Here is a 12,848-nt window from a genome sequence, read left to right as displayed (position 1 = left end):
ACACGCTTAACCTAGCGAACGCAACAACAACTATTGCCACGAGTTAACTTTTGGCTAACGTCGCTAGCTTATACTGTTCATTCCACAACAGTTGGCAGCTCTGCTTTGACAAAGTCATCAGTTAACTATCCAAAAATCACACTTACTTTTTGGCAAATCCTTGATCATAAGCAGACCGGTTAAGGAAGCAGGCATCTTCCAAGTGTTTGCAGCAGAGAACACTACTCGATGATGGCGTGAAATTCATTCGCTTCGTGCGAACGAAAGATGTCCATTTACGTGCCCTGCTATCCTTTGGCCACTCATACAACTTTTCTTTTGAGTGAGAACAAAACATTGCCATACAGCGCCGTGGCATCTTACCGAGAAGCAATGCAACAAACAATACTGTTCTATGTCGGACTTCCCTCGCACTTCCCGGGGTGACGTAATTTCCGAAGATTGTCGAAGAAAAGCATTTTCGTTGTCAAGGGCGTTGCTATGGGTTAAACAAAGAATCTGGAAGGGTTGCGTTAAAAAAAAAAAAAAAAAGAAAATATGCTTATAATTGTTTAGCCATTGATATTATTCAAAAACATGGTTGGCCAACCTTTGTTCACATTTCCGCTTTAATTTTAAGTGTGTTTTACAGAAATAATAATATAGTCGGCATACTACTGACCTGGGTTTGCTTGGGCAACACATGAGGATGAGTTCTGAGCGAACTGGAGCTGCTCCACCATTGGAGAGGGCAGAAAACTCACAGTGGAACTGTGAAGAAAGTTAACATCATCATTTGAACGGAATTTATTGGTAAGTCTAAATTAATGGCATGTTGAATTTGTGATGTCAGTTAACTATGCCTTCATCAATTATAAAATGTCTCGCACGGAGTCAATCTCGTCTGGTCTAGACAGTTCAGAGTAAGAGTAGTAAATGTGTTGATGCAACCTGGCAACCAATATGGAGGAGTTATGCGAGCTCAACACTACAGCTGGTGTATTAAATTTGAAAGTGAACGTAAATCTCTCTGCAAAGCAGGCGCTTGGCTCTGCGAGCTGCCTGCCTGTGGGGACTCATGTACAGCTGGTGAAACACAGACTGCAGGTGGACAGGCGGCCCTTGTGGGAGAAGCCCAGAGAGCTACCGACGCTGCGGCATAAATCATCGCCCCGCAGACTGTCTCACTAAAAACAGCCTAATTTCACACCTGAAACGATGACAACGTGACCTCTCCGAGAATGTCTTTGGTTTTGCCGCGCACACTGTACAGCCATGTGTAATGGTCCCAGAGGTACAACAATTGCCTATTTCCAGATTGATTGGGTCCACGGAGGGAGAAACTAATTACGTGTTTTGCTTTCTGCGAACTAGTTCTATCAATCTGTTATAATGAGAGCCCGGCACGCCGCACCACACCACAAGAGCGCAACCGAGGGGACGAATGACCAAAAAGCAATTGGAAGAGGTCTTTCAGACGACAATCATCAGTAAGACTAAAACGCGGCGCACTCTAAGAGCTAATGGTACCCTGACGACCTCTACTCAAAAGGTGCATTGGGAATTTACTCATTAGGCATGTTAAATGTATAATAAAAAAAAAAACTTTAAACCTCTTCAAAAATGAGGGATAGTATTACCACGAACATATTGTTTGTGAGGAAAGCAGAGGAAAGGCTGCTTGCTTTGAAATAATCTTAAATAAAAGTACCAATTGCAAAAATTTATGGTAACCTTCCATGTAAATGCAAAAGATACCATCTTTAATATTCATTTTTTGAAAACAACACCAATCATACATCAAAACGACCAGATTTCTCATTGGACGCAGGAACTCTTTTGTCTGACACCCCAAAAATGACTGTTCACCCCCCCAAAAAGGGTTTTTTGAAAAAAAAAAAAAAAAAAGAAAAAAAAAAATTCAAAACACTACTTGTCCTACAGTTTTTGTCCAAATCACATCACTTACACATGAAAAAATTCAGGACGCTAAGGGGCACAAAAGTTATTTTTTGCCAAAAACGTACGGTTCTACTAAAATGTGCCAAAAACTACAGTGGCCGAGAGGTGTCAGGCGAACTGCAAAGTCCAAACACTTTGCAAATAGAAAAAAAGCACAAATGCAAACTGCCACAACACGATCCCCAATTCCTAAAGCGCGATTGCAAATTGGCAAAAGCACGAACCCCAATTGCCACAACACGACAGCAAATGGCTCACAGCACGAATGCAAAAGGCTCGCAAGACAATTGCAAAGAGGATGACCCAGAAGTAAAATTATCACGACACTTTTTATATTGCTACATGTGCTTCGTGACCATCTCTACGGACCTCCGTAAAGTTGCCCCCCCCCCATCAGACGCAAATTTGTATAAAAATGATGACAAACGTTTGTGCTGCAATGGTTTTGTAGATACAGTATTATGGTTTTATTGGGATATTAATTTCGAGTGGTGACTTCCTAGCTTAGCTCCCGCGGCTAATGGAGCATACCAACTATCTCAATAACAAAGGGGTGTCCTAACAACTAGCACAAACAAATTTGGGCCCATTTTGCAGTAAAGTGGGGGCCTGAGATATTAATTTCAAGTGATAACGTCCCTCTAAGCCCCTCATTTACCGCAAAATGGTTCCGAAGTGGTGCAAAATTTTTTTGTGCTAGTTGTTAGGACACCCCTTTGTTATTGAGATAGTTGGTACGCTCCATTAGCCGCGGGAGTTAAGCTAGGAAGTCACCACTCGAAATTAATATCCCAATAAAACCATAATACTGTATCTACAAAACCGTTCCAGCACAAACGATTGACAACATTTTTATATAGGGTAAATTTGCGTCTGATGGGGTGGGCAACTTTACGGAGGTCCGTAGAGATGGTCACAAAGCACATGTAGCAATATGCGAAGTGTCTTTTTTTTCTTTACTTCTGGGTCATCCTCTTTGCAATTGTCTTGGGAGCCTTTTTTATTTGTGCTGCGAGCCATTTGCTGTCGTGTTGTGGCAATTTGCAATCGCGCTTTAGGAATTGGGGATCGTGTTGTGGCAGTTTGCATCCGTGCTTTTTTTCTTTTGCAAAGTGTTTGCAATTGGGGTTTGTGCTTTTTTCTATTTGCAAAGTGTTCGGACTTTGCAGTTTGCCTGACACCTCTCAGCCACCGTAAAAAACATACCCATTCATTCAAGGGCATAGGTTTGGTCTCAATATTGGTAGCGACGATACAACGGTACAACCTGCATGAACACTTTTTGCTGGTGATGGGACATTAATAAGCCCAAACAGACTGGTTGAACGGCTGTCAAGTAGGGGTGCAACGGTTCAATTAGCCCACGGTTCGGTTTGAACCTCGGTTTTGGGATCTCGGTTTCGGTTTGCGGTTTGCTTTTGTTTTGTTTTTTTTTTAAACTGCCCTTATTTTGCTTTTAAAAATAAAATAAACACTTAAAATGTAAACATTTTCGACTGTTAAAATGCCTCTTAGCTCTTTGGCTAGTGTAGTGACTGACGACTGAACTACACACACAGTAGTAAAAAAGTTACTTGGCAAAGTAACTGGTGATACCTTTCATGTTTTGTTGTTGTTGTTTTTTTCATAAAAAAACAAAAAACAAAACAAAAACATAGTAACCTTTGCTATGTTTGGAGGTCATTTAATGTTGTGAATCAACCGTTAAAGTTGATAAAATTGCTCCCGTTTTTGCATTAGTTCCCGTCTGTCTACTTTCGACGTGAAAATTTTAAAACTGTTTCATCCTTTAAAGATAGACTCAAGTCAAGATTTTGCCGATTTAGGAGTATTTTAGATAAAAAGTTGCTTAGGTTTGCTCGTAAGGTTTACTACAACAGAGCCTTTCTGAGAAGTTTACTGCTCTAAAATGGCGGCTGTTTACTAACGCTACCGAGTCCGTCATTTCGCATGTAGTTCTATATGCATGATATATCTAGGCGTAGATTGTATGTTGTCGGCTAAATCAGGTAGTATTGGAGCCACCTAGCCTAGCATCGCGTTTGCTACAGCATCTCAACAAACACTCTTCCCTCTCCGAGTCTCTGACTTGTCTCGCGTCATTCAACCAACGCATTGTCTCGTTGCAGAAACGGTGACCAAATCCGAACGGATGAAAAAAAAAACAAAAAAAAACGTAATGCACAAAAAACGTGCAGATTTTGAACGTAATGTGCGGTGTAGACATTTAAAAATGAGTGCTCACTTGTACAAATTATGACGAGACCGTACAATTTGACAGGTATGCATTATAGTGGACCGTCACAGTTAGTTAGTAGCACTCTGTAGCATGGGACGTCAAACTTCCAACTATCAGTGGTCAGGGCGAAACTATGTGCTTTAGCGAAATCATCTTCGTTGGCTTTGCGTGCCATTTCATAAATGTCGGGGATTACGTTGGAGAAATATGTCCGCGAGGGAACAATGTAACGCGGGTCAAGCGTTGCAAATAAATTAACGAAGCCCGCCGTGTGTTTTCAATGGTGTCATCTTTGGGGTTGTCCTACCCTGAGAAAGTAATATCTGTGGGTGATTCTGGCTGAGGTGCCGGAGTCATGTTATAAAAGTGTTGCCATTAGCATGGGGAACAAGCGCTGAGCAATGCTTGCAATTTTTTTTTTCTTCAATATTTTCTCTCCCTCCGCATTGTAATCCAACGGGGAAACCAAAATGTTGCCACACCGCAGATTTGAAAGAAGCCGGTGCTTCCTCAAAATTCGGTCTCTCCACTCCTCCGCTCACCATAGCTATTTGTTTTCTTTCTTGTTTCACTTTCACTTCGCTCATAAGCGAGAGAGGGCGTTACTCGGCTTCTATTACACAGGTGCTTGACAGCGATCCGACATTTACTTGCGGGGCGGGAATTTCTCCACAGCGGTGCTTCACGTCACGCACAGCCACACAGAGCTCGATCAATTCATTCGGCAAGCGTTCGGAATACATTAATTGCAAAACCAAAAAGGTGCGGTTCATAAAGGCGTATTGAACCGTAAAGGCGAACCGTATGGTTCGGCTTTGAACCGCGAACCGTTGCACCGCTACTGTCAAAGCTACATTTCTCACCAATAAGAACCTAATTAGGCTAGATAGGCTAAATGATTAATGCAAAATAAATCTGTATTGACCAATACCAACTTTCATACTGGGAATTTATAGTATAACGTCAATCTGATCATTTTTCTTAAATCTCGTCGAATAATTTTCTTCATCTTGTTTTGAGTTTTAAAGGCTAGTTAAATGATTAATGTGTCAGATTCTTCGACTTACTTCTAGTAAATATTACCATTTGTCCTTATCAAGCTCAAAAATCTAAAAGTCTGTCAGTTTTCACCTAAATCAAGAAAAAAAAATGCTTTCAAAAATTGTTTTGACTTCTTAAAAATTGGGGCACTCTGAGGCTGGTTTAACCTGCCAGGTCGTTTGGTGCAACCCATTACAATAGTTTGTGGTTATTTTGGAAGGAATTAAAAATCTGGATTTCCAACCCCTATTCCTTTTCTCGTGGCCGTCGAAGGCGCCTCATTTGTGCTTGCCTCGTGCGCAGAGTCGTGCTAAAATCCTGATTTTGAGGCAAACCTCATTTTCGATCCAAAAATTCCCAAAATGGTTCCCTTCGAAGCAGATTAACCCGTTAACACCGAACGTGTCGGCAGCGACGCGTTTACGCATATCGTCTTTGAAGTTTCGTCACGCTGTAATTACGTCACCCACGTGCCACCGGTTGGTCTCATTTGAAAGTGCGGATGTTGAACTCCACACTAGGGCTGGGCGATATGGCCTTAAACATGTATCACGATGAATTGAGCAGATTTATCTCGATAACGATAAATGCCGATAAATTCGCCCAAGCGGGCTGTTATATAATTTGAAAATCTGAATCAATACATGAAATACAGATGAACTATTTCTTGTTGATTTATTTACCAGCATTCAATTTGATATACTGTATTTAACAATTGTACATGCAGTCTAAACATTAAGTTTATAAAAATGTATTGTAAGCAATAAGAATTCAAGTATGAACATTTATAACAGCGTGTATGACTTGAACAATGTACATTGTCAAAATCAATATGCCTGTGCAAACATGTAATTTTAACACAAATGACTTGCAGCTTGAACAGTACACTTCAAAAAGACAACTTATTGTTAATGGCTGCTGTGACATAATTATTAAATACAAGTGTTTACTTTATGGTTTAAGGGTTTTTCCCCCCCAGTGCATTTTTTAATAAATGCACGCACAATAAAAATAGCTGGGGCCATTTCTCGGTCATTATAAGTTTTGTCGTTGGATTGTACTTTATGCTGAATGCTTTACCATCACAAAAGCTGTCAGAGGAATCACACACAGACAGATACAAAATAACGCCACATAGTAATTGCTAGATGCAGTCCGTGCCCAATCCACTCATTAAGTTCAGCCGTTTCGACAATGTTAGAGCCGCTATCCGACTCCATAACGTTCATTTGTAGCGTTAGCCGCTAGCTAGCGTTAGCCTCGCTACCAGTAGAAAGCACTGAAAGCACCATCTCCGGAAATCGTGAGAACAAAAGAGGACAGCGGGTGAAAGCCCGTCTGGATGCCACCAAGAGTCTACTAAATGTCGGTTGAAAGTTTGGTGAACCTCCCTTAAGCCACACTCCATCACGTTTTGCTGCTAGCGTTAGCTTACCGGGCTTTTGTTTGATTGGCTTCCTGATGATCACGTGACTCCCTACGTAAGCACAATCACTGCTTTCTTAAAGGGGAATGAACATAGACGAACAACACAGAATCAAAGCGGGATGAAAAGACTATATTTTCTTGTTTTATTAATTTACCGAATTTATCGACATGGTCAAAATTACGTCGGTCATCGTTAAGAATTTCGGTGACGGTAAATTTTCGGTTTACCGCCCTGCTCTACTCCACACCAGTTTTTATTTGAAGTCAATCGACCAAGTAAAACAGTAGATAATGTCATTTGAGTTGTATAGTTTTATTGCACTCATAAATAAGGATTAAAATGCTGCATGGACCATGTGTTTATATCCATACTTCAATCATTTCTTGTCCTTTTTCAAAACCGAAAGCAGCACAAAAGACTACATATCCCAAGAGCCGTTGTGATGTCAAGAAGGACAAACCTAATGTCTACATTTTTAATAAATAGCCAAGCGAGGTGCCAACTAAAAAAAGGGAAGCATACGAAGCAAGTAACGGCCGGTTGGATTGAGCGAGCCACTTTGGAATGTGCAGAATGAATTTAAAACTAAATTTAGCGCAAGCTAATGCATTATTTCATCTACTCAAGGAAGACGATCAGCCGTATTTGTCGTTGTTTTCCTCGGATGAGTCAAGGAGTTAGAAGCGCGACAGGCTGACAGCAGTGCGCAAACGGCGGAAGAGTAGGCTGTGTGAGGTTGTGTGTGATGAAGACATAGCTCCGTGTCCTGTTCAAGAGGAAACTTTGTGTTGTCGTCCTTAAAAAAAAATCGAACTTATTTATTGTCAATATTTTTGAAAATAATTTTTTTCAATGTTACCGTAATTTTTGGACTATAAGCCGCTACTTTCTTCCTTCATTTTGAATTCTGTGGCTTATAGTCCAGTGCGGCTTATTTGATTATTTTTTTGGGTTAATAGGTAACAATTTATTACAAAGCCGCATCATAACATTGTCATAAGACTGTCATCGATACTTATGACATATCATGGGCATTACTGAATGCTTATGTCGTGAAGTGACATCTGGCAAATTATGTCACTCCAACTCCATTCACGTATGTCCAGCTCGGATCTTTTACATCCATTCAAAAGTGAGATAATTTGCTGGATAACACAAAATGACATCTGTTATAAGTAGGGATGGGAATCGAAATCCGATTCCAATTCGGAACCGGTTCTGAGTGTTTCGAGGCCTCGACATCACAATGAAAAAGCCTTAACGATCCCTTTAACGATTCCTAAAGACGTGTATTGCGTCGTGACGTGTCTTGTTGTCCAGACGCATCAAACTAGCATGGCGCCAAGAACCACTCGCTCCAAAGTTTGACTACACTTCACCAGGAAAGAGTGTGAAAATGAAAGGTTACGACGGGTAAGCACGAGCATTGCAGCCATAAGCATAACAATGACAGCACGTAGGTTCAAACGCTCGAAAGTGTGTCTTCACTTCACGAGGAAAAATTACAACAAAGCGACTTGCAGTCATTGCAAGGTGGAGATAACTGCATCGGGAGGGAATACGACTGCGCTGTCCTCACAGAGAGGCTAAGGCTCAGTTCTGGCTATACAGCTAGCTAAACTCCCAAATGACGATGTAGAAGACGTTGGTATAATTTGCTGACTTTATTCAACCATCACTTGAAGAGTGAAACTAAGAATAGAAATGAAACAAATCAATTTCGTCCCCAATAACAAACAGGTTTGCATCAACGTAAATCAGCGATGATTAGCTGTTAATAACAGTATGGTTAGCATTCGTTCGTTAGCATTAGCACATCGTTCAAACCACTACACAACTGGATTTAAGTGTCCGATCGCGAGTGGAAACACAACAACAACAACACAAAAGATGATACATACAGGCGTTGCCTCTGTTGATATTAACATTAACAAAGAACGTAGGCTCGTAGAAGTGTTTCCCTCTCTCACTTCGCTCGCTCACTTGCTTGGATGCGGCATTTCTTCGGGTGCCCAAACTGCGGCCCGCGGCCCAAATACGGCCCGCCTCCACATTTGGTCCGGCCATTTAGATTTTTTTTTTCTTTTTTCTCAATCGTGTTATTTATTTCCTGGCCTTTTTCCTTAAAGAATTCAGAAGGGGTTATTTGGTTATTATCTATTTAATTAATAGTGTTTTTATTATTAATTATTATTTTTATTTTATATACTTTCATTCCGTGAAGAATCCAGAAAGGGTTATTTGATTGTGGCTTTCTGAAAAACAATAATTTTTTTACATTTATGCACTTCTGCAATCGTCACACTTTTTCTGTTACAAACTGACCCCCGCCCCTCATCGGAGAAGGGAAAAGTTATGTGGCCCTCACAGGAAAAAGTTTGGGGACCCCTGCTTTAACACATATTGCCAAAGGCAGAACAACAACCTATCTGCCAGTATATACCAATATTTTTTATTTCTATTAGATAAATGTTTCAGTAAAATGTTACACATTCTTGTGTATTTGCCACTTATTGCCACAGTTAACATTGAGGCTTTGGGCCTCTTTTGATTTCGTTGTGAGTTTGTAAGGTTGTGAGTTCTGATTAAACAAACTTGATGCCAATCAAAACGTTTGTTCTTCTTTTTCCCCAAATTAGAATCGATACGAGAATCGATAAAGAATCGAATCGTTAAGCAATATCGATAATGGAATCGGAATCGTAAAAATCCTATCAATTCCCATCCCTAGTTATAAGCATTCATAAATGCTCATGACAGTGTCATGTCATAATTATGATTATCTAATGACAGTCTTATGGCGCCACTGTGAATTAAAGTGTTACCAAATACCATTACTAGCAATTAATGAAACAACTGGAACAGTAACTGAAGAAATTATTAGCACAGGACATGAATTTTGATTGTTATTTACATCTGTAGCGCTGCAATGCATGCTAGGAGGCATGTTGGACAACAACAGTGTTGACAGCAGGTGGCAGCAGAGGTTGACTGTTGCCAAATTAAGCCTCTTGAAGCAATGAAGCTTTGCCGCCAATTGGTTCAAAGTAATTGGTATGATGCCACTGTCAAATAAAGTATTACTACTGGTTAATATCTTTTTTGCGTAAATATCCCAAAATGCATACTTAATGAGATACAGACATACATACATACTACAGGACAGCTGCGGCTTATAGTCCAGTGCAGCTTATCTTTGAACAAATGCCGTTTTCGTGCCAAATTTGGTGGGTGGCGGCTTATAGTCAGGTGCGCCTTATAGTGCGAAAATTAGGGTATATTAGATTTTTTTTCTTCACTATCAATCTTTCCAATTTGTATATAGATGTGTGTTCGAGAAGCTTCATTACTTGTATATACTTTTGATAAGGTGATGGGTACAATACCTAAACTCATAAAGAGATATCCTCCAAACCCTTTTTGTGTTAGATGATATATATACATACAGTACAGTATGTATATATCATATTTTTTTTCTCATTTTGCACTGTATATAACCTGTTTTGACGCCTATGACCACACCTGCTGTTTGTGATGATTTGTCAAACATAAAACTATTCAGTCTTATTATTTGCTAGTGAGTGTTTATCCTAACAAGTTGAACAAATATTATCAAGCTTCAAAACGGTTGGTCGAGCATGTTTGGGTGTCAATGGGACATCAACATTACAAATTTTGAAGAATGATTTTGAGATGTTTTTTTGTCTTTTTGGGTCCAAAATGTTGATTATAATTGGTCAGTAAGGAAAACAACAGTTTGGACATGAAGGTTATGGTGTCCTGAAAAAAGGGACCCAACCTGGCCATTGTGAACAATTTTTTGTTTGAAATATAAAGGAAACATCAAAGGCATGCAAATTCGGATAAAATAGGCTTAGGGGTTAAAGGGTTAACTGGAGATATTTCTACTAATTTCAACTCTTTGACAATAAGATATTGATGTTGATTTGGTGTTTTTATGGTCATAAATATTCTAAACTATCACATATTCATATCTTTTATCCCTGGATTTTCATTCTTGTATATTAGGAGTTTTGCTAACCATAGGTGGATAGTAGAGCGTTATATTTACTCTAATGTGACATTTACTTGAGTAACATGAAAAATGTCCTTCTAAGAGCAGTTTAACACACCATGCTTTTTATTTTTACTAGAGAGGATTTGTGAAGAAAAAACGCTACTCTACTTTGGGCTACACATTTTTCCTCTTTATTCTCCAAAACAGATTCTGCTTTATTTATGCAAGAAATGCCCACAGTGGCTCTGCCATTTTCACCAATCATCGTGGCGTCTTTAAAGCGCCGTAAAAAATAAACTATTTGACGTATAGCGCTGTCGTCAACATGTCTCGTAAACTTGGATTTCAAGCTTTCTCCAAGTTTTTATTTGGCACCAATAGACCACACAAAACCAGAGATTATTCATGGCAGGAAATATGTTTTCTCCACTAGAGGGCACTCGTGCTATTTGGACAGGTGATGTTATATTTCTTCTGTTGCCAACACAAGAAAGTATGGAAGTGTCTGTACATTGGTATCAGAATTTAAGTGCTACCTCATGGTAGTGTGCTGATTCGGAGCAGGCAGAAGGCCGTAGCAGGGCTGCATGCCAGTGACTGCTACTGGACCTTGTCCCGGAGGGCACGGTGACACTAACATTGACCCAGTATGCTGTGGCACGGAAACCTTTAAAGGGAGAGTGAAATTGATTCATTGAGCAATAGAAGAAACATTTTATTGTTGAGAACAAATAAATCTGTCAATTTGGCCCTTTTACATTTGCTTTCTGTCGATTTAAAACCACTAGCAACGTTTCAGTACGAAATATTTTATCCCGATCTGCACTCAACAGCACCAAATTTACAGTGTATCACAAAAGTGAGTACACCCCTCGCATTTCTGCAGATATTTAAGTACATCATTTCATGGGACAACACTGACAAAATGACACTTTGACACAATGAAAAGTAGTCTGTGTGCAGCTTATATAATAATTAGGGCTGTCAAAATTATCGCGTTAACGGGCGTTAATTAATTTTTAAAATTAATCACGTTAAAATATTTGATGCAATTAATGCATGCACTGAATGACCCGCTCGCATTTTGCCTCAAACAGATTAAAATGAGGCCGTTTATGGACATTAAGAGTGAAGAGAATGCCACGGGCTGCTTGGGGGCAGCGCCGTTACATACTCATGTTATTTCTTCTAAACGTGGGAGAATTAGTAGTTGTGAGATGTTTATGCTGTATTCACAATGCAATGCAAATTGCTATTTGTGCTCAACACATATTTCGGTAAGTTTTCTTCCTTTTAGTGGCAATTATGTATCTATTGTTGTATTTTGGGTAAGATCTGTACAGATATACGTTATACAGTAAAGGCGAGTGGACACAGGCGTTCTTTGGACCGCGACGTTTATTGGCATAAGCTTCGTCAACTCCTTCACAACAAACATAAGTATCGTTTAGTGAAATCACAACAAAAAGAATATTCCTACCCCCCCCTAAAAAAAATAATGTTCACAAAAAGAAAAGCACTTCAGTCTATATTAATGAGGCCCTATTCTGACACACAGTTAAACAACAATGCAAAATGAACTGGCATTCCATATCAAAATAGCTATGCAAAATACACGTAAAACTTAGACTTTGGTCACTCTATTTTTATTATTGTTATTTTCATTCTTCTTATTATTATATTAACTCTACTTTTGATTGAAAATTTTACAAATTTTATTAAAACGAAAACATGAAGAGGGGTTTTAATATAAAATTACTATAACTTGTAACATTTATCGTTTAGGAACTACAAGTCTTTCTATCCGTGGATCACTTTAACAGAAAGAATATTAAAAATGCCATTTGTGGATTTATTGTTACAATAAACAAATACAGTACTTATGTACAGTATGTTGTATGTATATATCCGTCGTGTGTCGTATCTTTCCATTCCAACAATAATTTATAGAAAAATATGGCATATTTTAGAGATGGTTTGAATTGCGATTAATTGCGATTAATTAATTTCTAAGCTGTAATTAACTCGATTAAAAATTTTAATCGTTAGACAGCCCTAATAATAATGTATTTTACCCTCAAAATAACTCAAAATATAGCCATTAATATTTAAACCCCAGGCAACGAAAGTGAGTACACCCCTTAGAAACTACATCCCTAAATGTCCAATTTGAGTACTGC

The 12,848-nt window shown here is 39.1% G+C and overlaps 1 protein-coding gene across 9 annotated transcripts in view; it reads right to left on the bottom strand.

The window, feature by feature from the left end:
• Positions 1-12,848, bottom strand: part of LOC130905566 (R3H domain-containing protein 1-like) — a 184,190-nt gene that overhangs the window by 29,652 nt on the left and 141,690 nt on the right. For all 9 annotated transcript variants that reach the window (XR_009061121.1, XM_057819125.1, XM_057819101.1 and 6 more), the window contains 2 exons: positions 11,205-11,335; positions 662-750 (listed from right to left, as the gene is read on the bottom strand). Coding sequence is in view for 8 of the 9 variants with exons in the window: in XM_057819125.1 (XP_057675108.1) it covers positions 662-750; positions 11,205-11,335 (220 nt within the window). In the remaining variant the exon portion in view is untranslated. The remainder of the gene's footprint in view (positions 1-661; positions 751-11,204; positions 11,336-12,848) is intronic.

Source organism: Corythoichthys intestinalis, chromosome 2 (assembly GCF_030265065.1).
Source record: "Corythoichthys intestinalis isolate RoL2023-P3 chromosome 2, ASM3026506v1, whole genome shotgun sequence".
In the NCBI taxonomy this organism is placed as follows: Eukaryota; Metazoa; Chordata; class Actinopteri; order Syngnathiformes; family Syngnathidae; genus Corythoichthys; species Corythoichthys intestinalis.
The sequence above is the reverse complement of the archived record's forward strand: the minus strand, read 5'-3'. Positions and strand labels throughout refer to the sequence as shown.